General features: G+C 56.4%; 1 protein-coding gene across 5 annotated transcripts in view; it reads right to left on the bottom strand.

Annotated features, from left to right (window-relative positions):
* Positions 1-24,935, bottom strand: part of LRP1 (LDL receptor related protein 1) — a 117,511-nt gene that overhangs the window by 24,080 nt on the left and 68,496 nt on the right. For 2 of the 5 annotated variants that reach the window (XM_066567613.1, XM_066567617.1), the window contains exons 26-61: positions 24,262-24,426; positions 23,464-23,708; positions 23,069-23,200; positions 22,757-22,984; positions 22,460-22,634; positions 21,964-22,058; positions 21,179-21,328; positions 20,931-21,071; positions 20,287-20,415; positions 19,061-19,192; positions 18,717-18,851; positions 18,511-18,640; positions 17,928-18,054; positions 17,525-17,676; positions 17,308-17,432; positions 14,917-15,288; positions 14,265-14,454; positions 13,558-13,762; positions 12,726-12,918; positions 11,787-11,912; positions 11,572-11,700; positions 10,172-10,291; positions 9,572-9,685; positions 9,032-9,181; positions 8,648-8,785; positions 8,051-8,167; positions 7,196-7,324; positions 7,006-7,128; positions 5,893-6,033; positions 5,616-5,803; positions 4,791-4,974; positions 4,129-4,214; positions 3,759-3,878; positions 2,140-2,327; positions 1,004-1,209; positions 329-517 (exon numbers count right to left, since the gene is read on the bottom strand). In XM_066567613.1, the coding sequence (XP_066423710.1) occupies positions 329-517; positions 1,004-1,209; positions 2,140-2,327; positions 3,759-3,878; positions 4,129-4,214; positions 4,791-4,974; positions 5,616-5,803; positions 5,893-6,033; positions 7,006-7,128; positions 7,196-7,324; positions 8,051-8,167; positions 8,648-8,785; positions 9,032-9,181; positions 9,572-9,685; positions 10,172-10,291; positions 11,572-11,700; positions 11,787-11,912; positions 12,726-12,918; positions 13,558-13,762; positions 14,265-14,454; positions 14,917-15,288; positions 17,308-17,432; positions 17,525-17,676; positions 17,928-18,054; positions 18,511-18,640; positions 18,717-18,851; positions 19,061-19,192; positions 20,287-20,415; positions 20,931-21,071; positions 21,179-21,328; positions 21,964-22,058; positions 22,460-22,634; positions 22,757-22,984; positions 23,069-23,200; positions 23,464-23,708; positions 24,262-24,426 (5,669 nt within the window). The remainder of the gene's footprint in view (positions 1-328; positions 518-1,003; positions 1,210-2,139; positions 2,328-3,758; positions 3,879-4,128; positions 4,215-4,790; positions 4,975-5,615; positions 5,804-5,892; positions 6,034-7,005; positions 7,129-7,195; positions 7,325-8,050; positions 8,168-8,647; positions 8,786-9,031; positions 9,182-9,571; positions 9,686-10,171; positions 10,292-11,571; positions 11,701-11,786; positions 11,913-12,725; positions 12,919-13,557; positions 13,763-14,264; positions 14,455-14,916; positions 15,289-17,307; positions 17,433-17,524; positions 17,677-17,927; positions 18,055-18,510; positions 18,641-18,716; positions 18,852-19,060; positions 19,193-20,286; positions 20,416-20,930; positions 21,072-21,178; positions 21,329-21,963; positions 22,059-22,459; positions 22,635-22,756; positions 22,985-23,068; positions 23,201-23,463; positions 23,709-24,261; positions 24,427-24,935) is intronic. The other 3 variants (XM_066567615.1, XM_066567614.1, XM_066567616.1) reach the window with 3 other exon arrangements.

Here is a 24,935-nt window from a genome sequence, read left to right as displayed (position 1 = left end):
GTAAGTCAGACCAAGCTGGGGACACTCTGACCCTTGTCATCTGCTCCCTGGCATCCCCCCACATCCCTTTCCTGAGGTGGTTCCCCAGCACCCCCAAGCTGTGCTCCGTGAGAAATGAAAATGAGAATTTGCACTTCTATTTCTCTAAAGTATCCAGTCTTATTTGCAAGGCCACTCTTTGCAACTTGTTTCTAGTTCCATTTCTCTCTCTCTGTCCTATTCCATGGCATTTCCAAGTCAGCATTTCTTATCTCAAGGTTTGCATACAGTGTGAGCCTTTTGTCAGGCCTTGAGAATTGTCTACAAATCCATTTCCCACGTTGCTCACCGTCAGGCTGGCGGTAGGGGTGGTAGATGTGGATGTCCATGGGCCTGTGCAAGGTGCTGATCAGCAGGGTCTTGTTGGCTCCTGTTGTCTTGTGGGCTCTGTTGATGGATTTGGTCTCCCAGTCGGTCCAGTAGATGAAATCCTCGAAGAGGGTGAGCGCGAAGATGTGAGGGATGTCCTGGCTCAGCACTGTGAGGGGAGCAGGCACTCAGAGAGGGGCTGAGCCACCTTCCCCTCCCACAAGGAAGCAGCAAAGAGGACACAGAGGAGTGGCCAGAGCTGGGGACTGTCCCCAACAGCGCTGACTCCCAGAGCCTGGACCTCCCCAGGATGTGCTGGCACCCCTGGAGCTCAGCACTGAGAGAGGACTGGGTGCTCAGTGAGTGCCACGTTCCCCTCCCACACACAAGGACACAGAGGAGTGGCCAGAGCTGGGGACTGTCCCCAACAGCGCTGGCTCTCACTCCAACACCTGACCGAGAGCCTGGGTGTGCTGGCACCCATGGAGCTCAGGAGCAGGCACTCAGAGAGGGGCTGAGCCACCTTCCCCTCCCACAAAGAAGCACCATGGACACAGAGGAGTGGCCAGAGCTGGGGACTGTCCCCAACAGCGCTGGCTCTCACTCTAACACCTGACCGAGAGCCTGGGTGTGCTGGCACCCATGGAGCTCTCACCCGTGTGCCTGTTGGAGCCATCCAGGCTGGCAAACTCGATGTAGTCCTCCCGGGCATCAGCCCAGTAGATCCTGCTGTTGATGTAGTCGAGGGTGAGCCCGTTGGGCCAGGTGATCTTGGTGTCCACGATGACGCTGCGGTTGGTGCCGTCCATGCCGATCTTCCCGATCAGGGAGTGGTCACCCCAGTCTGTCCAGTAGAGGTAGCTGGGGGTGAAGCACAAGAGATGCTGAGTTGGAAACCACAGAAATTTCTCCCTTGAGGGCTGTGAGGTTCTGGCACAGGGTGCCCAGAGTTGTTGCTGCCCCATCCCTGGAAGTGTCCAAGGTTGGATGGGGCATGGAGCAACCTGGGGTAGTGGAAGGTGACTGCCCACAGCAATGGGGTGGAACAAGATGGTCTTTAAGGCCCCTTCCATCCCAAACCACCCCATGACTCTGTGATAAATGGAGGTGCACAGGCACAGGGTAGGGAAAACCAACCAGGTGTCCCAGAGGCCAAGAGGAAAGGCTTGATCCCATCTCCCAACCTCTGGGACTACAGCAAGATGACCACTGCCCCTTTCCCCAAACCTCAGGGCGTGGAGCAACCTGGGATAATGGAAGGTGACTGCCCACAGCAATGGGGTGGAACGAGATGGTTTGGGATGGGTTCCTTCTGTCCCAAACCACCCCCTGACTCTGTGATAAATGGCAGTACACAGGCACAGGGTACACAGGGAGTGGTCACCCCAGTCTGTGTCCAGTAGAGGTAGCTGGGGGTGAAACACAAGAGATGCTGAGTTGGAAACCGCAGAAATTTCTCCCTGTGAGAATCCCTGGCACAGGATGCCCAGAGTTGTTGCTGCTCCATCCCTGGAAGTGTCCAAGGTTAGATGGGGCATGGAGCAGCCCGGGATAGTGGAAGGTGACTGCCCATAGCGGTGGGGTGGAACAGGATGGTCTTTAAGGCCCATTCCATCCGTGACTCTGTGCTAAACAGAGGTGCACAGGCACAGGGTCGGGAAAAGCACCCCAGTGGCCAAGAGGGAAGGCTTGATCCCATCTCCCAACCTCTGGGACAGCAGCAAGATGAGCACAGCCCCTTTCCCCAAACCTCAGAGCAGAGCAGCAGCCCCACGTGGCCCAGGCTCTCACCCGTTCTGCACGTCCACCACGAGCGCGCGGGGCTCGCGCAGCCCCGAGTTGACCAGCACGGTGCGGTAGGCCCCGTTGAGCTTGGACACCTCGATGGTGTCACGGCCCTTGTCACACCAGTAGAGGTTTCCTCCCACCCAGTCCACGGCCAGCCCATCAGGATTGCTGAGCCCAGTGCGGTGAAGGACCTGCCAGGAGGAGCCAGAGGTGATGGGGATGAGCAGAGAGAACCAAACCTTCTCATCTCTGAGACATCATCCCCCCCCCTCCCCAGCCCAGGTCTTCTTCATCACTCCCTTCTCAGGGTTAGATGGGATATTGGGAAGAAATTCATCCCTGTGAGGGTGGGGAGGCCCTGGCAGAGGTTGTCCAGAGAAGCTGTGCCTGCCCCAGATTCCCTGGAAGTGTCCAAGGCCAGGCTGGATGGGGCTTGGAGCAGCCTGGGATAGTGGAAGGTGTCCCTGCCCACGTCAGGGGAGTGAAACTGGATAAACTTTAAGATCCCTTCTGCCCCAAATCATTCCATTCAAAAGCTGATCCTCTCTAATATCATCCTAATCACTAAGAAGCTATGAACCAGCATTTGCCTTTTAAGCTAAAGAAAGAGGGCTTCCCCCCCTCCTTAATGGTGCCTCAACTAAACCCCAGCCCCTGATTTTTTATCATGCTCACTTCATGAGTCACTTTCTGTTTAATTATCCAACCCAAACTTCTGTCATTTGTATCAATAAATCCGCCCTTCTGTGAAAACTCCATGACTCTTCCCCCAACCTTCCTTACCCACATTTTAGGGCAGCGTGGAGCCCACCCCTGCTCGGTGTGGAGCTACAAAACACCCCCCAGCAACTGGGGCTGGCTCCCAAAGGCCAGTGATGACCCCAGAGCAGGGCAGGAGGTGGGTGAGGCCCAGGGATGCCCCAGGGGGTGCCCCATGTCCCTGAAGCTGGCAGGGGGGTTTATTTACAGACATGAATGAGACGGGGCTGCTGCAGAATGCGCCTTTTCAGCATCAGTCTCATTACATGATTACCACAAAGGGAAGATGCCAGCAGCTCACAATCCAGGCAGCAGGCTAGAAAACTTAATGTTACAACTCACTTTATGAGCTCCTTGACCAATCACACAAAGCAAAAGCACATTGACAGTAGTTCTATCCAGTCACCATAAGCACAGGTACCTTTGGTTAAACAATGCTTGCTTATTTGGAATACAATACCTGCTTGTAAGCCCTAAAACACAACGCACAGAGCTCCATTATTAAGCTTTAACTTTCCTAATATCTTGCTAGATAAACTTTCTGCAGCTCAGAGAGCTATTCAGACAAGGGTTAATACACAGGCCATTGTTCTATTTGCCTTTGCTTTCCCTACAGTTTAAATAATTTTTCTGCTGTCCTATCTCATGGCTGCTGCTTTAGCTCTGCTCACAGTTCTGCTGCATCTGAGGCCTGCCTTTTGCAGCTTTCCCCAAAACCCTCTGATTCTGTAGATTCTCACAGTGGGGGACAGGGACACAGAGGGGACAGGGAGCACAAGGGGGACAGGGCTGCAACCACAGGGACATGGGGATGCTCTCATGGGTGAATTCCCTCTAATTCTGTGGATCCCCACAGTCCCCACCTGGACGTTGCTGCCGTTGATGTGCATGCGGCGGATCATGCTGCCCTGCGTGGTCACATCTGTCCAGTAGATCATCTGCTCCCGGTAGTCGAAATCCAGAGCCACAGCGTTGTTCAGCCCCTGGAGAGCAGGGAGGGAGAAAGGTTGCAGCAGCCTCAGTGGCTGCCATGGGCTCTAGGGGGGTTTATAGAGCCCACAGCCTCCCTGCCTCACAGTGACCTCCTGACATTTAGATGGATCTGCCATTCCCCTGGGAAGCCAGGAGCCCAAACTCCTCAGCTGGCAGCTCCCGTGTCCTTCAGGGCTTGCTCCATCCCCAAATCCCCTCCACATGGGGCTGCTGTGCCTCCTGCTCCCACTCACCCCTCACCTGCTTGAGCAGAGTGTAGTTGGAGCCGTCCAGGTTGAGCTTCCTCAGATAGTAGCGGTTGGCGAAGATGAGGAAAGGCTCTTCATCTGCACAGGGAAAGAGGGAACAGTGTTGCAGACATCTTTCATGAAAAATCCTTTCTTAGGATTTTTCCTTGTAAGAAGCTGCAGTTTCAGCAACCAAAAGTGAACAATGGTTATCTGCTGCTGTGGAATGCAACAGGTAGACCCGTGATTGGTCTCCTGTGGGTGTTTGGATTCACTGAACCACTCATGGCAGAGCTGGCTCTTGCTCTCTGTCTGAGACACAGATCTTTGTTATTCATTCTTTTCTATTCTTAGCTTAGCTAGCTTCTGAAGAAACCTTTTCTTTTCTATTTCTTTTTAGTATAGTCTTAATGTAACATATATCATAAAATAATAAATCAAGCCTTCTGATCATGGAGTCAACATTCTCGTCTCTTCTTCATCCTGAAAACCCTTGTGACCACGGTCACAGAAAAGTGGCAGAGGAGCACTGCTGGGATGTGGGCAGAGCCCTGCAGACCTGCCACCCCTCCCTCATGAGCGGGGGGCAGCCACTTCACCCTCCATCTCCAGCACCAGGAGCATCCCACGGTCACCAGGAACCTCCTGAGCTCTGCGCCCACACCTGGCTCTCACCTGTGACAGCCTTGCAGCTGGTGGGGTCGTCAGGTCTGAGCTTGTAGCCCTCAGTGCAGAGGCACTTGTAGCTGCCCAGGGTGTTGATGCATTTCTGGCTGCAGGGGTAGGTGGTGGAGCACTCGTCGATGTCGATGCACGTCTTCCCATCGTCCTTCAGCCGGAAGCCGGGACGGCATCTGCACTGCAGGAGCAACCCAGAGCTGTCAGACACCTCCAAGGGAGGAGGTGGCAGGTGCTGGGAGGTGACAAGTGTCACCATGGGACATGCAGAGTCAGCAAGGACAGCTGAGATGCACAAACAGTGCTTGAAGAGCCAGTGTCACGTCCCTGGCCCAGCTGGCACAGGACAGACACAACCCGCGGAGGAGGAGGAGAGGGAACAGCAGGAGCTGTGCTAGGGGAGGTTTAGGTTGGATATCAGGAAAAGGTTCTTCCCCCAGAAGGTGGTCAGACACTGCTGGCTGGCACAGCCCTAGGAGAATTTGGACAACTCTCAGGCACAAAGTGAGATTGCTGAAATCTCCTGGCACAGGACAGACACAACCTGTGGAGGAGGAGGAGGAGAGGGAGAGGGAACAGCAGCAGCTGTGCCAGGGGAGGTTTAGGCTGGATATCAGGAAAAGGTTCTTCCCCCAGAGGGTGATCAGACACTGCTGGCTGGCACAGCCCCAGGAGAATTTGGACAACTCTCAGGCACAGAGTGAGATTGCTGAAATCTCCTGTGCAGGAGCAGGAGTTGGACTTTGTGGGTCCCTTCCAACTCAGGGCATTCTGTAATTCCACAATCTCTGCAGCCAGCACCCCCACCCCGTGTCCCCCTACCTTGTACCCAATCTTGAGGTCCTCACACTCCTGGGAGCAGCCACTCAGCTTCTTGTTGAGGCACTCGTTGATGAAGCAGTTGAGCTCGTCAGAGCCGTCGGCGCAGTCGTTGTTGTTGTCGCAGAGCAGCGCCTCCGAGATGCAATTCCCGTTCTTGCAGAGGAAGAAGGAGTCGTTGCACTTGTTTTCTGCAGAGAGGAGGTGGCAGTGATCAGTGGGGTGGGTGGCTGGGATTCCACTATCCCCCCCCAGAAGCCCAGCATGACCCCAGAGGTACCTGGGCTGCTGCAGCGTGGGTTTTTGGGTGCCTCATCCGAGTGGTCGTGGCAGTCGAACTCGCCGTCGCATTCCCACTGCCGGTTGCTGAGGCAGCGGCCGTTCTGGCAGCGGAACTCGTGGGGGCCACAGGTGGGATATTCTGGGGGAGGGTGAGGGGCTCAGCCAGCAGCCCACCCTCCTCAGCCTCCCAGAGGCACCGTGGGGACACTCAGAGAGAGGGGGAGGCAGCGTGGAGGCAAAGCTTCCTGAGCTGCTGGGAGTGATGGGGACAACACAGAGCAGCTGGCCTGGGACAGGGCTGCCCTGCACACATATGGAACTCCCTGTGGGTTTGGATCTCTCTGTGGCTTTGGATCTTTCAGTGGGTTTAAGTCTCTCTGTGGGTTTGAATCTCTCTATGGGTTTGGATCTCGCTGGGGTTTGAATCTCTGTGTGGGTTTGGATCCCTCTGTGGGTTTGAATCTGTTGGTTTGGATCTCTGTGGGTTTGGATCTCTCTGTGTGGATTTGGATCTCTCTGTGGGTTTGAATCTGTTGGTTTGGATCTCTCTGGGTTTGGATCTCTGTGTGGGTTTGGATCTCTCTGTGGGTCTGGATCTCTCTGTGGGTCTGGACCTCTCTGGGGTTTGAATCCCTCTGGGATTTGAATCTCTCTCACTAGGTTTGGATCTCTGTGAGTCTGGATCTCTCGGTGGATTTGAATCTCTCTGTGGGTCTGGATCTCGGTGGAGTTTGGATTTCTGGGTGGGTCTGGATCTCTCTGTGGGTCTGGATCTCTCAGTATGGGTTTGGATCTCTCAGGGTGGGTTTGGATCTCTCAGGGTGGGTTTGGATCTTTCTGTGGGTCTGGATCTCTCTGGGTGGGTCTGGATATCCCTGTGGGTTTGGATCTCTTGGTGGGTTTGGATCCCTCTGTGGGTCTGGATGCTTCTGTGGGTTTGAATCTCTGTGGGTCTGGATCTCTCAGTAGGTTTGGATCTCTCTGGATTCCCTCTCTGGGTTCCCTCTCACCAAACCCCTCCAGGGTGATGAAGCCCCTCCCAGGGCATTGTCCCAAAGCCCATGAGGACCCAGCAGGGTCAGTCCCCACGCAGGGTCCCACAGACACCCACCACATTCCGGGGACTCATCGGAGCCATCACCGCAGTCGTCATCGTGGTCACAGACGAAGTGCTTGGGGATGCACTGCCGGTTCCCACACATGAACTCCCTCTCGTCACAGGTGTTGTTGTACACTGCAAAGGGGCACAGTCACCGCCAGCCCCCAGCCTCCCCCAGCCTCCCCCAGCCCCAGGCACTCACAGCAGCCAGCAGCGAGGGTCTCATCAGCCCCATCAGCACAGTCCTTGTCCCCGTCGCACAGCCAGCGCTCCGGCACGCACACGTAGGTGCCAGGGCACTGGAAGGATCCTGAGCTGCAGGTGGTGAGCCCTGGGGAAGGAAAGAGCAGGATGTGTTGTGGTGCAATGTAATATTCTGTTTTAACCTCTCCCTTCCCCTCCCTTGCCCTGCTGGGTGCTGTCCGTCAGTCTTGGCATTCCAGAAAGGGCCTCGTGTGATTGGTGAAGTTCAAAAGATGCCTCTCAGCCCTGGAGGGACATTGGGCCATCCAGGTGTCCTTTGTCCCCTGAGAATTCCCCCGCTTACCTGGTTGGTGGCTCCCTGCCCCTTCCCTGCCCCTCTCCCTGGGGTTAAAAGGGGTCAGGGAGTTCTGTTGGAGCTGGTGCTGGATTCAGAGGCCAGAATAAAGCTCTGGATCCAAAACCTGAAGCAGAACCGACTCCTTTCCTTCACCATCACCTTAAAGCCCCTCTGCCAGAGGTAAACCTGAGCTCCTGCAAGCCTGGACTTGTCCCAAGCACCCAGCTGCAATATCCAGCCAGCCAAAGGTGTCTCTGAGGAGAAACCACCACAGCTGCTGCCTCTGGTCAAGCAGCAAGGGCTGGACAAACCCAGGCACGTTCCATCCAGCTCTATTGGGATTAATTCCAATAAGGATGGAGCCCCATCACCCCACTGCTGGAGCCCCAGCAGGTACAGAAACACTGAGCCCACTGGTGGGAGAAGGGATGGGCAGAGGCAGGAACACCGATGCAGGAAGGTGGTGCTGGAGCAGGAAGGGACGGAGATGGGGAAGAAAGGCTGGAGCAGACTCACGGCAGCGACTGTCCTCGTCAGAGCCATCCCCACAGTCATCAGCCCCATCACACACCCAGAGCTTGGAGATGCAGCGGTGGTTGTTGCACTCGAACTGCACAGGGTAGCAGAACTTGTCTGGAGGAGGAGAAGACGAGGAGATGGGGGTCAGAGAGAGGTGATAAGGGGAGGAGACACCAGCAGAGCATGGCCAGGCTGGGCCAGCCAGGCTCCAGGAGCCATGGGGAGTGCTGGGGGTACTGCTTGTGGTCCCACAGGGATGGAGTGGGACTCACTGGTGTGGACCTGAGGAAGATCCCCAGCTCCTGAGCTCTGTTTGGGGCTTGTTTCAGGAGGTTAGAACTAAAAATGCGGCTGAAGGGAGCCATAACCAATCCCATTCAAAAGGGCCACAGACATTTGTGCATGTGCTGAGCAAACCAGCACACAAGGACATTTACACTGATCACAGCTAAAAGCCCAAAAGTGTGGAGTAAAACCACAGAAGGGGAAGAATCTGGGGTCTGTCCTTGGCAAATGGATGTCAGGGAGAGAAGAGGGTCCTGCCCACCCTCCAGCACCACCCTGTAGCCCAGCCCAAATCCTGAGTGTCCCCACCCTGCCGCTCACTGCACTGGGTCTCATCTTCGCCGTTCTCGCAGTCATCCTCCTTGTCACAGGTCCAGGTCATGGGGATGCACCTCCCACTCGGGCAGGCAAAGTAGTTGGATGGACATTTGGGCTTCCTCCCACCTACTTTGTGATGGAAACATCAGTGAGGACGACAGCACGGCCACGTCCTGCCTTCCCCCCAGCCCAGACCCGAAGGATTCCTCTCCAAAATCCCCCTGCAGCTCCCACATCCTTGCAGCACCATCCGTGCAGGAGCCACACGGACAGAGGACAACAGTCCCAGTGGGCAAACCAAGCCTCCACAGCCCAAGCAGACCCCAAAAGGGGCATCCCTGCCCCCCAGAGCCCCCTCTGCCCTCCTGCTCTCACCGGGGCAGTTGCGCTCGTCTGAGAAATCGCCGCAGTCGTTGGCACCGTCACACACCCAGCTGGGGGCATAGCACAGGGACGTGTGCTCACACTTCTGGAACGTGGTGCCCTTCACCCCCAGCTTGAAGTAGCTGCTGCAGTCGGTGGCAGCTGAGAGGAATCACAGCAGGAGCTCCAGTGACACAGCAGGAATCACGGCAGAAGCCCCCTGGTCTGGCACTGAGCCCTGCCCTGCTGCCAGAGCCCACCACACGCCCCCAGATGTGCCCCACACACCCCCAGATGTGCCCCACACACCCCCAGATGTGCCCCACACACCCCCAGAACTGCAGGGGTCCAACAGGTTTTGGGGTGCTGAGCATGGCACAGAGGGGCTGAAGGGATGGGCTGGGGCTGCCCATCCCAGGACAGGAGCAGGACCCTCCTCCCTCCTTCCCCAACCAAGCCCAAATCCCAAATCCCAGCTCCCTGCTGCCAGCACCGAGAGCAGGAGCATCCCCAGAGCTGAGGAGGGGCCAGGGGCAGCAGCTGGGCACTCACTGCAGTTCATTTCATCAGATGCATCCTCGCAGTCAATGAACTGGTTGCAGCGGCTGGAATTCCCAATGCAGGTCCCGTCCCGGCAGCGGAACTCGGTGGCAGCACAGCTGGTTTCTGCCGGGGGGGGGAGAAACCCCCATAATCCATGAGGGAGGGTCCCCACATGCACACCCACACCCCCACCCACTGCCCACACAGCTCTGGGATGCTCAGAGTGCTCCCAGACCCTGCCTGGCACAAGCAGAGCTGGACAGGACTCTGAGGAGCTCCTGACTGCCCCTGTCACTTTGGAACCGAGCAGACCCACCCTGCAGCCCCCCAAGGGAAAGCCTGGGAGCCATGAGGAGCAGTGACATTACACCCCTGGCTGTCAAACCACTCTCTCTGGGAAGCTCTGAGTGCTGCACGCCCATACCCAGGAGCTTTTCCTCTCAGCTGTCACCGTGAGCTTTACAAACCAGCACAAGCTTGACCTTGACTCTCCGTTAAGCCCTGGCTCTGCTCTGCTCCTGTCAAGCTGACAGTAACTCCTTCCTGAAGCTGCTGTCCCCTGTCCCAGGCAGCTGCCAGAGGCTGGATGGGGGCCAGGCAGACACTCACTGTTGCAGGGCACCTCGTCCGAGTTGTCCCCGCAGTTGTCCACGCCGTCGCACCAGTAGCGGCTGGCGACACAGCGCCCGTTCATGCAGTGCAGGAAGCCCTTCTTGCACTTGCGGCTGCCTGCCGGGGAGGAAGAGGAGGAGGAGGAAGAGGAGAAGGTGAGGAGAAGGAGGGCAGGCGCCCCTGAGGGTATCAGATCTTTGGGGAGCTTCCAGCAGAGGAAGAAACCACAGAGAAAGATCAGGGAACCTATTCCCTCTCAGATCCTTGGGGAGCTTCCAGCAGAGGGAGAAGGATTAGGGAACATATTCCCTCGTGCAGAGGGGTGAGGGCTGGTGTTTGAGGGTGCTGCAGACCCCACAGGCTCAGCTCCAGGGTTCCAGCAGGTCCCAAAACATTGGGAAAGGTCTGGAAACCTTAAAGGGCGCAGTTCTGGGAGGGCAGGAGAGACCGTGGGGAGCTGAGAGGTGGAAGGACACTCTGGAGTCTTGGTGCCCTTTGCTGAGCAACCCTGGCAATGTCCAAGGCCAGGCTGGATGTGCCTTGGAGCAGGTTGGATGTGGCTGGGCTAGTGGAAGGTGTCCCTGAGTGAAATGAGATGAGCTTTAAGGTCCCTCCCAACCCAAACTGTTCCATGATTCCATGATCTTTAACACAGGAAAAAGGATTGATTTACTAGTGAATCCTGCCTTCCATCCTCCTAAGGTTTTGCCTTCCATCCTCTAAAGTTTTTGCTTCCATCCTTTTTAAGATTTAATGGCAAATTGGAAGAGGTTCCAAGACTAATTAACAAGGAGCAGACCTCGCAAAGCTCTATGGAGGTACCTCCCTTGTGTGCTTGGTTGCCCTGAAGGTGAAGCTCCTGATTTTGTTCCCCTCCAACCCAAACTGTTCCACTGAACTCTCTGAGTCCAAGGCCAGGTTGGATGTGGCTTGGAGCAGGTTGGATGTGGCTGGGCTAGTGGAAAGTGTCCCTACCCACAGCAGGGGGGTGAAATGGGATGAGCTTTAAGGTCCCTCCCAACCCAAACTGTTCCATGATTCCATGACCTTGAGCATAGGAAAAAGGATTGATTTACTGCAGTGCTGTGAATCCTGCCGTCCATCCTCTTAAGTTTTTGCCTTCCATCCTCTTAAGTTTTTTCCTCCATCCTCTTTAAGATTTAATAGCAAATTGGAGGAGGTTCCAAGACTAATTAACAAGGAGCAGACCTTGCAAAGCTGTGTGGAGGCACCTGCCTCGTGTCTTTGGCTGCTTGAAGGTGAAGCCCCTGATTTTCTTCCCTTCCAACCCAAACCATTCTGTGACTCTCTGAGTGGAGCTGGCAGCTCGGGGAGGACGTCTGGGGGTGCTGGGGTGTGTGTGTGGGTGAGCAAGGCAGCAAGAGGAGGAACCTTACTGCAGTAGGACTGCTTCTCGTCCGACTTGTCCTTGCAGTTCACAACGCCATCACAGGTGCGGCTGAAGTCGATGCATTCGCCGTTGCCGCACTCAAACTCCTCGTGCACGTTGCAGGTGGAATTCACAGCTGGAAAGAGCACGGCAATGTCAGCTCTGCCAGGCTGAGATCAGCCTCACCCCTTCCTTTCCTCAGCCCCTTCCACCCCCCTTCACCTTTGCAGGTGAAATCCTCCTGCAGGACGCGCTCCCCACGGCAGGAGCAGTTGACGTGGCCCTTGGGGGTGAGCAGGCACAGGTCCTGGCAGCCACCATTGTTCACCCGGCATGGGGACAGCTCACCTAGGACAGAGGGACACTGGTCACACCAGGGATGGACACAGCAGCCCCTGCTCCTCCTCCTCCCTGCTGTGGGATCCCTCCCCAGGGTCTTCCCATGGGGCTATGGAGGGTGTAGGGGGCTGGAGGAACCTGGTCGCCCCAGATTTTACAAGGGAAGAGCAGGGACAGGGCAAATCCTCTTTGTCTTCAGCCTGTACTGGGTTTGGGGATGGACAGCTCTGGTGTGAGAGTCATGAGGGGACAACAACAAGTTGGGAAGGACAGTGGGATGATTCCCAAAGGGCCAGAATGGACAGAGAGATGGCTTCCTAAAGAGCCATGAAAGGATGGTGGGATGGCTTCCCAAAAGACCAAGAAGGACAGTGGGATTGATTCCTGAAGAGCCAGGAAGGATGGTGGGATGGGTTCCCAAAGGACAGGAAGGAGGGTGGGATGGATTCCCAAAGAGCCAATGAAGGACAGAGGGATGGATTCCTAAAAGGCCATGAAGGGCACTGGGATGGATTCCTGAAGAGCCAGGAAGGACAATGGGATGGGTTCCCAAAGGACCATGAAGGATGGTGGGATGGGTTCCCAAAGAGCCAATGAAGGACAGAGGGATGGATTCCCAAAAGGCCATGAAGGATGGTGGGATGGATTCCCAAAAGGCCATGATGGACAGTGGGATGGATTCCCAAAGAGCCAATGAAGGATGGTGGGATGGATTCCTGAAGTCCCAGGAAGGACGTTGGGATGGGTTCCCCTTCCCTAAACCTGCTGCCAGGCTGAGGAGCAGAGATCAGGGACACTGCAGGGACCCCAGAGGGTGCTCACAGCTGTCGGTGTCGTTGGCCACGGCGATGATGCCCATGGGCTGCTGGGGGATGTCCACTCTCAGCAGCTTCATGTCGGTGCCCACGTATTTGTTGGCGCGCTGCACGGCCCGGCGCACCCAGTCTGTCCAGAAGATGTAATCCCCATACACGGCCAGGCCAAAGGGGTGCACGGGCTCTGACTTCAGGATCACCTGCCAGGCACAGAATCGTGGCGTGAGTTGGGTTGGAAAGGGTCAACTCATCCCTTAAAACTCATCTCGTTCCCACATGGGTGGATACACCTTCCAGGGTTGCTCCAAGCTCCATCCAACCTGTCCTAGGACACTTCACAGAAACCTTGAGGTGGGAAAAGATCTCCCAAGATCAAGTCCAACCTGTGACTGACCCCCTCCAGAGCACTCAGTGCCACGTCCAGCAGTTCCTCGGACACTTCCAGGGATGGTGACTCCACCACCAACCTGGGCAGCCCCTTCCAACGTTCAGAAATTCCTTCTCGTGTCCAACCTGGACTCCCTGCCTCAGTCCAGCATTTCCTTGGACACTTCCAGGGATGGTGACTCCACCACCAACCTGGGCAGCCCCTTCCAACGTTCAGAAATTCCTTCTCGTGTCCAACCTGAACCTCCTCTGATGCAGCTGGAAGCCAAGTCCTCACTTCTCAGGGACACAGCCCAAGTGGGAGCAGGAGGAACCCACTGTGGGGTGCAGCCCCAGAGCCCCCCAAACTCAGAGTGACCTCCCCAGCCCCAGGAACATCTCTGCTTCCCTCTGCCCACACTCCAGCCCCAGTTTGGACACCCTCCTCCCCATCTCCCTGTCCTCAGACTCACGTGGCGATGGGAGCCATCGTATTCGCAGCGCTCAATCTTGTCCAGGGTGGCATCAGAGAAGTAAATCTTCTCAGCCTTGTGGTCGATGGCCAGCCCGTTGGGCGTCCGTATGTCCTGGTCGATGATGATGAGGACGTTGGCACCAGAGAGGGTGGCCCGCATGATGCTGGGGTGCTGCTCGTTCCAGTTGGTCCAGAACATCAGGCTGGGAGGGGAAGAGACACAAAACCCCTTTGGAGCCCCAGCTCAGCCACATCCAGGCTGGCTCAGCCCATCCCTCCATGGCTGGGGGATGCATGGGACAACATTCCCACGGAAAACCAGTGGGAAGGGGGTGAATGAGGCTGCTGCAACCAGCTGGGAAATGTGGCATCCCATGGTTGGGGATGGGATAAGGGCTCTGGGAGGGACACAAAACACCTTTGGAGCCCCAGCTCAGCCACATCCAGGCTGGCTCAGCCCATCCCTCCATGGCTGGGGGGCTTCCAGGGACTGGGGGATGCAGGGGACAACATTCCCACATAAAACCAATGGGAAGGGGGTGAATGAGCCAGCTGGATGGGGATGGAACAGAGGGTCTGGAGCTGCTTGGGGAGGGGGCTACAGGGTCTTTCCTCCTTGGGGCTCCTGTGCTGGGATCCAGAGCTCCCTCCCCACCACCACAAGGATCCCTGGGGATGCTGGCTGCACCCTCAGGGGTCACTCACTTCTGGCACTCATCCAGCACGAAGGCTCGGGGGTGGTCATCCCCTGACATGGTGATCACAGTCTCCCTCTCAAAGGCCCCCAGCCTGCTCTGGTCCACGGTGTGCCGGGTGATGGTGGACGTGGTGTAGCTGGTCCAGTACAGGGTGTCCCAGCCACGGTGGTAAGCCAGCCCCTCCACTGAGCCCACGTCTGTGGGGACAGCAAAGGTCACAGCCAGCCCTGAGCCTGGTGTACAACTAAAAGAAGTATTTAATTTTTACAGTCAAAAGTAAAAAAAATAAAGTATTTTAAAAAGGTGTCTCTGGGGTGAAACACCACACATCCAGCCGGCCAAGAGTGTCTCTGAGGTGATCCAGCCAGACAAAATTGTCTCTGGGGTGAAAACACCACACATCCAGCCAGCCAAAAGTGGGGTGAAACACCACACATCCAGCCAGCCAAAAGTGTCTCTGGGGTGAAACACCACACACCCAGCCAGCCAAAAGTGTCTCTGGGGTGAAAACACCACACACCCAGCCAGCCAAAAGTGTTTCTGGGGTGAAAACACCACAGTTGCCACCTTTTGGTCAAGCAGCAAGGGCCAGACAAGCTCAGGCACGTCCTGCCCAGCCATATTGGTAAAATTCCAACAGAGAACCCCAGGGAACTCACTCTCCACGATGGTCTTGCGCCCCGTGCCGTCATCGTTGATCTGCTGGATGTTCCCGAAGTGGATGTCGCTGTAGAAGATGCGGTTGCTGCCCTTGGAGCCGTAGCGGTAGTCGAAGGCCAGGGCGATGACGTTCTTCATGTGCTCCGCGTCCTCGAAGGGTTTGATGGGCGCGTTGAGGTTGTTCTCGTCCGACAGGTGGATGCTCTTGAGGATGGTGCGCTCTGAGTAGAGCAGGTACCCGTCGTAGTCGCGGCAGCTGACGCCGTCCTCCGAGAGCATCCCGTGGGCGCAGGCGCACGTCCTCTGCCCGCCGCCGCGGAACAGGCACAGCTGCTGGCAGCCCCCGTTGTTCTGGGCACAGATGTTGGTGCCTGGCGGGGGGAGGGACATGGTGGGGATTTGAAATTTGAAAATTGAAAGTTGAAAATTTGCAATGCGAGATGTTTTCTGTTAGCACCTGTACGGCAGGTGATCTTTGGTCAAGTGGGCAGTTTGCTTTATCTCTCTCTTTGAGTGACCGCGTTCGCTCCTCCCCTCAGGAGAGGGCATCTGCTGGTAACTGTGATGGTGTTCACGGGGGTTTTAGGATGAGGGAAGAGACGAGGATCTGACTCCATGTCTCAGAAGGCTTGATTTATTATTTTATAATATATATTACACTAAAACTATACTAAAAGAATAGAAGAAAGGATTTCATCAGAAGGCTGGCTAAGAATAGAATAGCAAAGAATGATAACAAAGGTTTGTGGCTCGGGCTCTCTGTCCAAGCCAGCTCACTGTGACTGGCCATTAATTACAAACAACCAACATGGGCCAATCACAGATGCACCTGTTGCATTCCACAGCAGCAGATAATCAATGTTTACATTTTGTCCCTGAGGCCTCTCAGCTTCTCAGAAGGAAAAATCCTAAGGAAAGGATTTTCCATAAAAGATGTCTGTGACAGATAACAGCTCTTGAATGTCACTGCATGGCTGATAAGAACTATAACATCCCATGGGGAGATGTGAGCCCAGAGGGAGGAGCCAAGCATTGCTGCCCAGATAGAATCCAGAGCTTTTTGAGACACCAGCACAGCTTTCTCCACTGGATTCCCCAGAGGAACAGCAGCGGCCTCTCCTTCCCCTGGATCTCCAGAGGCAGAATCCATCCTTCTCTACAGATCCCCCTTGCTCCAGCAGAACCACCCCTGACACTGCAGGAGGGCTGCAGCCACAATTCCAATGGGACTGACACCAACACCCTGACCCACCGGGTGTCAGGTTGGGTTCTGACTCTGGCAGTGTTGTTCTAGTGCACTGCATTGTTTATTTTATCCTTTATTTTTTTTTCTTTTCCCTATTAAAGAACTGTTATTTCCTGCTCTCATATTTTTTTGCTTGAGAGCCCCTTAATTTCAAATTTATAGCAATTCAGAAGGGTGAGGATGGTTTACATTCTCCATTTCAGGGGAGGCTCCTGCCTTCCTTAGCAGACACCTGGCTTCCCAAACCAAGACAGGATTATGTGAGGTGTCAGGACCCAGAACATCCCTCTGGCTGTCCAGGATGGCCAGGACCCCTGCCCAGGGGGCTCAGGAGCCCTGGCACAGAGCCCAAAACACCTGTCTGGGTTTGATTATGACCCATGGAGCAAATTACCAACCTTATATGGAGATCAGCAAGCCACAACAGTTTAGGTGGAATAATAGTGAAGTTATCATGGGGTGGGAAAAGTAGATTTTGGGGTTTTTGGTATGGGGGTTCAGGAGGCAAGATGGAGGAATCTGAGTGTGTCCAGCCTTTCTCCTTCTGTTTCTTGGCCTCCATCTTCTGCTGAGATGGTGGCACTTTTGGGGTGGTTTAGAGTAGAAACTCACTGTCTAACACAGGTGATAGGTGTTGGAAAATTATTGTAAATATTTTGTAGATTTTAGCATAAAAAAAACTAACACCACCCCAAGGGCTGGAAACAATTCCCAGCTTTGTGTGAGGAGTTACAAGCCACAAGAGTTTGAGTAGAATGAGAGTGAATTAATCACTGGGTGAAAATGTAGAATTTTGGGGATTTAGAATGGGGGTTCAGGAGGCAAGATGGAGGAATCTGGGCATGTCCAGCCTTTCTCCTTCTGTTTCTTGGCCTCCATCTTCTGCTGTGATGTTGGCACTTTGGGATTGGTTTAGAGTAGAGACAAACTGTCTAACATAGGTGATAGGTACTGGAAAGTAATTGTAAATATTGTACACAGAATTTTTAGTATAAAGACCTAACACCGCCCCGGGGGCAGGCAGAGCGCCTGAAACTCTCCTGCTGGACGGACCTTGGCAGGGCAGGAAAAAATCTTTTATAGATAAGACACAATAAACAACCTCAAGACCGAGAAATGAAGAGCTCCCCATGCTCAGACCTACCCTTCTGCCGGGCCCGGTTGAAGACTTTGATGTCCTTGAGCTGCACACCAATCCCAGTCCTCAGGGACACTGACTCGGTGGCGTTGTCCTTGTTTCCTCTTTTGATGGAGCCGTTGGCGTGGGTCCTGAAGGAGGACAGGGTCACCAAGGACCCTTCCCCACCTTCCCACCGGCTCCCCCCGCCCTCCACAGAGCCCCCAGCCCCCCAGCACCTCACCTATCACTCCAGTAAATGTACTCCTCAAAGACCGACACGGAGAACATGTCCATGTTGTTGCTGGACAGGACAACCTCCCTGTTCTCGCCCGTCTCCAGGTCAATCCGTTCGATTTTGTCTGTCCGGGCATCACACCAGTACAGCTTCCCATCCTGCAGGGTTGAGACAACATCTCAGCTGGTGTGGGGGCAGCACCACCCTCTGCACCTCTGGCAGGATGTCCTGGGGTTCACAGCACCTTGGACAACCCTCCTGAGACTCTGGAGCCCCAAGGAAGGGCAAGCATGTCCCCAGCAGCAGGACATGGCCACAGAACCCTGGGGACTGGTGCCATCCAGGGACCATCCAGGGACCATCCAGGGACCCTGGGGACTGGTGCCATCCTCCCAGATGCCAACTGTACCTCGTAGTCCACAGAAATCCCGTTGGGCCAGCTGATGCTGACGTTGACCAGCACCATCCTCTCGGTGCCGTCCAGGCGCGAGCGCTCGATGCGGGGGTACTGCCCCCACTCTGTCCAGAACAGGTACCTGAGGGGACAGCAGGGATGTCACCAGAGGTCTGTCACCAGCAGCAGCATTGGGCCTTTGAGTAAAGGACAGACACCACCCCATTCATCCCCCCAACACTGGGGTTTCAGTCCAGACCCTGCCCACCCACAGACATCGCATGCGCTGCATCTCCATCCCTCCCCACAGCCAAACACCTCTGCTCTCCCTCAGGCTCTGCCCACAGCTGAAGCCACTAAGGAGGCTCCACTTGGATTTTCTGAGGTGCTGACACCCACCAGGTCCCAAGGGGCTCCCAGGGAGTTCAGCCCATCAGTGAAAGGAGGAATAAATCCAGGGTTTGGACTCCTTGGTGTGGCAGGAGACCTGCGAGTCCTTCCCTGCTGTGTGCACACACACGGCTCTGCTGGGAGGTGCTGGGGGTCTCACCCTGTGCCCACCCCACAGGTGAAGCCCCTGTTTGGGGCAGTGTCTCACCCCTTCTCTGGATGGACTGTGATGGCCCGTGGCTTGTCCAGCCCCTGCGAGATGACCACGTAGCGGAAGGACCCGTTCAGCCTGGCCACCTCAATGACATCAAAGCCCTGGTCCGTCCAGTAGATGTTTCCTGCAAAAGGGGACGGTGAACCCCCACAAAAGCCCCACTGTCCCCCCTGCCCCTGTCCCCAGAGCCCCATCCCCACCTGCAATCCAGTCCACAGCGATGCCCTCCACACGACCAATGCCGTTGGTCACCACGTCCTCACGCCACGTCTGGTCCCTCTTGGCTCGGCTGATGGTGCTCAGGCCCATGTCCACCCAGTAAATCGTGTCATTCTCTGAGACAGGGACAAGGAGGCACGAGGGGACGAGTCAGTGACCACCTCTGGTCACTCCAGAATGGTAAAAACCTCCGTCCTGGAGCCCTGAAATCCTCCCACACCCAGCGCTGCCGAGGGGGCATTTCAGGGCAAAGGGTGCCACGAGGGTGATGGTGATGGCCCCCTCATGCCCTCCATCCCCTGTCCTGTCCCTAGCCCTGCATCACCTGCATGGAAGTCGATTCCCACAGCCAGGGAGGTCCCCGACACCGGCACCAGAGCGTCGGACTTGTCATTGGGGTCCAGGGGGATGCCCCGGATGCCCTCGTGCACTGAGTACAGCAGGAAGGAGCCAACACCTGCAGCACAGGTGCAGGGACAGTCAGACACATCCCAAAACCCACAGGCTGTCCCTCCACCATGGAAAACTGTGACAGGAGAGGAGCATGAGCCTGGCAGGGTTCTGCAGACCCAGCAAGGCCTGGAACAGTCCTGGTCCTGCCCTGCTCCAGGGGTGCACAAGTGAATCCCCTTCCCACCACCCAGCACCCCCTTGGCAAAGGCTCCACAGTGCATCTGGGTCAGGGCAGCACTTGTTATTCAGCCCCTGCCCTGACCCAGATGGTGCAGAGCTCTGCCAACCCCCCCCCCCCGAAACCACCCGGAACATTTTGCACACAAACAGCCTTTGAGAGAGGCCCTGGCAGTGCCCGAGGGGATGGCAGAGAACACAGTGGGCATGGGAGATCTGCAGAGTGAGGGATGTGCCTGGCTCTGCTCCCAGTGAGCCCAACCTGCTGCCCACAGCCAGGGTGCCACCTCTCCCTGGGAGGGTCACAGAATCCCAGAATCAATCCCAGAATCCCAGAATCAATCACAGAATCAATCCCAGAATCACAGAATCAATCACAGAATCAATCCCAGAATCAATCCCAGAATCAATCCCAGAATCCCAGAATCAATCACAGAATCACAGAATAATGAGGTTGGAAGAGACCTCTAAGATCATCGAGTCCAACCTGTGCCCTAACACCTCAACTAGACTACAACACCAAGTGCCATGTCCAGGCTTTTCTTAAACACATCCAGAGATGGTGATTCCACCACCTCCCTGGGAAGAGCATTCCAGTGCTTTATTATTCTTTTGGTGGAAAAATTTCCTCCTAATATCCAACCTATCCCTTCCCTGACGTGGCTTGAGACTGTCCTGCCCCACTCCCCTCCACCAATGCCACCCTCGGTGGCCCCACGCTCATCAGGGACAGCCCATGCAAGGGGGTCTTGCTGCCACCTGAGCCCGCCAAGCCCCCCAGTGTCCCTCTGGTGCCATGCAGTGACATTGGGGAGGAGCCCATGAGCAGCCAGAACGAGGGGGTCACCAGCTGGGGTGACCACAGGCATGGTTGGGGTGGCCACAGGGTGGTTCAGGGAGGGGACAGGGACAAGCACACACCTTCACAGGACTGCTGCCCACTCTTGAGGCTGTAGCCTGCAGTGCACATGCAGGAGCGGGAGCTCTCCGAGGTGGGGAGGCACAGCTGCGAGCAGTCCCCGTTGTTTTGGCTGCAGGGGTTGGTCCCAGCTGTGGCACAGAAAAGGGGGTGAGGGGCTACAGGGGGCAAGGATGCACCCACCAAGGCTGGGACAGCTGGGGCAGCACCCATACGAGGTGTGAGTGCCCTGCACCAGCCAGGGATGGGATGGGATGGGATGGGATGGGATCCATGGGATGGGATTCATGGGATGGGATGGGATCCATGGGATGGGATGCAATGGGATCCATGGGATGGGATGCAATGGGATCCATGGGATTTATGGGATCCATGGGATGGGATGCGATGGGATCCATGGGATGGGATGCAATGGGATCCATGGGATTTATGGGATCCATGGGATGGGATGCGATGGGATCCATGGGATGGGATCCATGGGATGGGAGAGAGCAGCCAGCACAGGCTTGGCATGAGGGCAAGGGCAAGGCTTGGGCCAGCTGTCAAGGGCTCCAAGGGGCTCCAAGGGATGGAGCCACCACGGAGGGGCTGAGCAGCTCCTTGGGGGTCTCTGCATGGGGTCTCTGCCCCAGGAGCCCACGCTGACCTTGCTGGATGCTCTCATCGTACACCTTCATGTGCATCACCAGCGTGGTGCTGTTGCGCAGCACCGTCACCTCCGTGCCGTCCTTCTTGTTGCAGGTGCCCATCCTCTCCGAGGCCTGGTCAGCCCACCACAGCTTGTCCCCTGTGGTGGGGACAAAGCAGGAGCGTGTGGGCAGCATTCCCCATCAGCTGAGGTGGGCAGGAGAGTTTGGGAAGGGGCAGGAGACAGGGAATGGTGTCCCTCCTCACCCATGATGGCCAGGGCGGTGGCCTTGCTCAGCTGGCTCCTCAGGGACTCGATCACCTCCAGGTTGCTGCCATCCAGGTCACACCTGTTGATGGTGCCGTTGCCAGAGCTGATCCAGTACAGTTTGCTCTCTGGGTAGTCGATGGCCAGGCCTGGAAAGGATGGGAATGTCACCAGGCTGGTGGCATGCAGGGACCATGACAGATCGGGAGGTGATGATGGGATGGGATTGATGGGATGGGATAGGATAGGATTTATGGAATTTATGGGATTGATGGGATGGGATCCATGGGATGGGATCCATGGGATGGGATGGGATCCATGGGATGGGATTTATGGGATGGGATGGGATCCATGGGATGGGATCCATGGGATGGGATCCATGGGATGGGATCCATGGGATGGCATGGGATCCATGGGATGGGATTTATGGGATGGGATGGGATCCATGGGATGGGATCCATGGGATCCATGGCATGGCATGGGATCCATGGCATGGCATGGCATGGGATCCATGGGATGGGATCCATGGGATGGGATCCATGGGATGGGATGGGATCCATGGGATGGGATGGGATCCATGGGATGGGATCCATGGGATGGGATCCATGGGATCCATGGGATGGGATCCATGGCATGGGATGGGATGGAGAGAGCAGGCAGCTCAGGTCAAGGTGACCCAGCACAGGACAGCTGCCACCCCCCAAGGAGCCAGAGTGGGGACTTGAGGCTCTGCAGGACAGCAAGGCGAGGTGGGGGATCCTGGGGGCCATGGGGGGGTCCATACCAACAGGTCCCTTCTGGTTGGTGAAGAGGAGCGTGCGGTTGCTGCCATCCATGTTGGCCACACTGATGTTGTCCCCATCTGTCCAGTACAGCTTCCTGCAAGGGACCAGGGGACAATGGGCAAGGGGCCAAGGTGCCAGCAGCCCCCTGCACCCTCCCAGCCTTGCAGAGCCCCTCACCTGCTCATGGCACAGCCTGGGCAGCCCCACAGCCCCTTGTCCCCACCCAGGAGGGGGTTTGGGGGTTGCCAAAGCTTTGTGCACACCTGGATTGGCACACACTGGTGGGCGCACACTTATCACAGCCTGCTCCCCTTTGCACACGCGTGTACAGACACACAGCAACCCCTCATCTCCTGTGACACTGCTCCTACACACTGACACACAAGGACAGCCCCTCTGGGTTCTCTCCCCCATCACAGGTGTGCACCATCACACACACCTGTGCCTGCACACACACACCTCCTTCCCATCAGCACCACATCCCACCAGACTCACCCCCGGAGTGGGTGCACCACCAGGCAATGAGGCTTGTCCAGCCCTTGGATCACGGCGTTCTTGAAGGAGCCATCCAGCCTGGCCACGTTGATCTGCTTCTTGTTGGCGTCGTAGCTGGTCCAGAAGAGGTTTCTGGAAACCCAATCCACGGAGAGGCCGTGAGCGTTGGGCAGGTCTGCAAGGAAATGAAGATTGGAGCTGGTCAGGGCTGGGATGATGCTCAGATGAAGAGGAAGGGCAAATCCCAAGGAGCTGAAGGCTTTGGAGGGCTGGGAGTCCCATTCCCTCCACACCAACCTGCAGACACGACAGTCTCCACTCCGGTGCCATTGATGAAGGCTCTCTTGATGGTCTGGGTACGGACATCTGACCAGTAAATGCGCTGCTCCAGAGCGTCGTAGTCCACCACGGTGACGTTGTCAATGTCAGGCACGGTGAAGGAGATGATGTAATTGTAGTAGGGGTTGTCAATGTCCACGCCCCGGATCTCCATCTGCCGCGCGTACAGCAGGAACTTCTTAAACTCTGGAAGAAGAAAAGGGCAGAGATGGGATCTCAGCTCCAGAGCACCCCCTCATCCCCCCTGCCAGCTCCCCATCAGACCCCTACCATAGCAGGTGGTGTTGTCCTTGTCCAGCTTCATGAGGTGGGGGCAGGCACAGGACAGGGTGCGGTTGTAGTTGATGAGGCAGAGGTGGGAACACGGCCCTTTGCCCCCGTTGGCTTCACAGGGATTAGGAGCTGCAAAGGGGACAGCACTCAGCAAGATCCCAGCCTTGGGGACACACTCCCAGGAGTCCCCAAGGGCTGCAGCCCCCCCAGACCCTGCCTGCCCCATCAAGCATCACCTGATGGGGCAAAGGGGCAGCCACAGGGATGAGAGCAGCATCCACCTGGCACTTGGTCTAAGCCCATCCAAGGGTTGGTGCGCTTAGACCAAGCACCAATGCCACCTCTTGTTGTCCCCCCGCCCTGTCCCCCCACCTGCACACCCCCAGCCTCACCCAGGGGCTGCCGGGAGGGGTGATACACCTGCAGGTCAAAGGGCTGAGTGTTGGTCCTCTGCACCACGGTCACGTTGTGCCCCGTCCATTTGTTGGCCTTGGCCAAGGTGTTGGTGCGCCAGTCGGTCCAGTAGACCTCCCCCCCATAGAGGGTGACAGCAAAGGGGTGGGACAGGTACTCGTGTCCCCTCAGCACCTCGATGTGCCCAGTCCCATCATACAGGGCTGAGTAGATGGCGTCCGACCTGTGCCGGGGGGAGATGAGGGTGAGGGAGCTGAGGAGGGGGCACCACAGGGTCTTGAACCCAACAGCAACAACCAGCAGGGTCTAAGGTCTAATCCTGCTGATTTACACCAGGATCCACAGAGGAGAACACCCAGAGCCAGGGCTGGCACGTGTTGGAGACACAAACGCCCCCCTATCCATGGTCAGACCCCAAAGAGCTCAGCACCCCCTATCCATGGTCAGACCCTAAAGAGCTCAGCACCCCCTATCCATGGTCAGACCCCAAATTGCTCAGCACCCCCTATCCATGGTCAGACCCTAAAGAGCTCAGCACCCTCTGTCCATGGTCAGACCCTAAAGAGCTCAGCACTCCCCATCCATGGTCAGACCCTAAAGAGCTCAGCACCCTCTGTCCATGGTCAGACCCTAAAGAGCTCAGCACTCCCCATCCATGGTCAGATCCAAAAGAGAGAAGCCCCACAGCATGAAGGCTTCTCTCTCCCAGCCCAGCACAATGCTGGAACCAGGCGAAGATCCACACTGGGAGAGACACTGAGGTGTGCTGGTTCTACCTGGCATCAATCCAGAGGATCCTCTTCTCCAGGTAGTCCACAGTGAGCCCGTTGGGCCATCCCCCTGAGCCTGTCTCCTTGTGGATGGTGCGTCGGCCCTGGCCGCTCATGGAGGCGGCCTCGATGCGGGGCAGGCTGGCATCCCAGTCTGTCCAGAACAGGATCCTGCCAGGAGGAGAGGCTGTGAGCAAGGACAGGAGCCCGTGGCCTCACCCCCCAACACAATCTCACAGGTGCCAGCGTGTCCCGGTGTTGTGGTGTGATGTAACAGCCTGTCCATCCCAGTTCTTTCCCCAGGTGTGCCAAACGCCTCTCCTTTCCCCTCCCTTGCCCCTGCTGGGTGCTGTCCGTGTCGTGTGATTGGTGAAGTTCAAAAGATGCCTCTCAGCCCTGGGGGGACATTGGGCCATCCAGGTGTCCTTTGTCCCCTGAGACTTCCCCCCCCTTACCTGGTTGGTGGCCCCCTACCCTTTCCCTGCCCCTCTCCCCAGGGTTAAAAGGAGCAGCAACCACGGGGTCAGGGAGTTCTGTTGGAGCTGTTGCTGGACTCAGAGGCCAGAATAAAGCTCTGGATCCAAACCCTCCATCAGAACCAACTCCTTTTCCTTCACCATCACCTTGAAGCTTCTCCACCAGAGGTAAACCTGAGCTCCTGCAAGCCTGGACTTCTCCCA

Source organism: Molothrus aeneus, chromosome 30 (assembly GCF_037042795.1).
Source record: "Molothrus aeneus isolate 106 chromosome 30, BPBGC_Maene_1.0, whole genome shotgun sequence".
Taxonomy (NCBI): Eukaryota; Metazoa; Chordata; class Aves; order Passeriformes; family Icteridae; genus Molothrus; species Molothrus aeneus.
The sequence above is the reverse complement of the archived record's forward strand: the minus strand, read 5'-3'. Positions and strand labels throughout refer to the sequence as shown.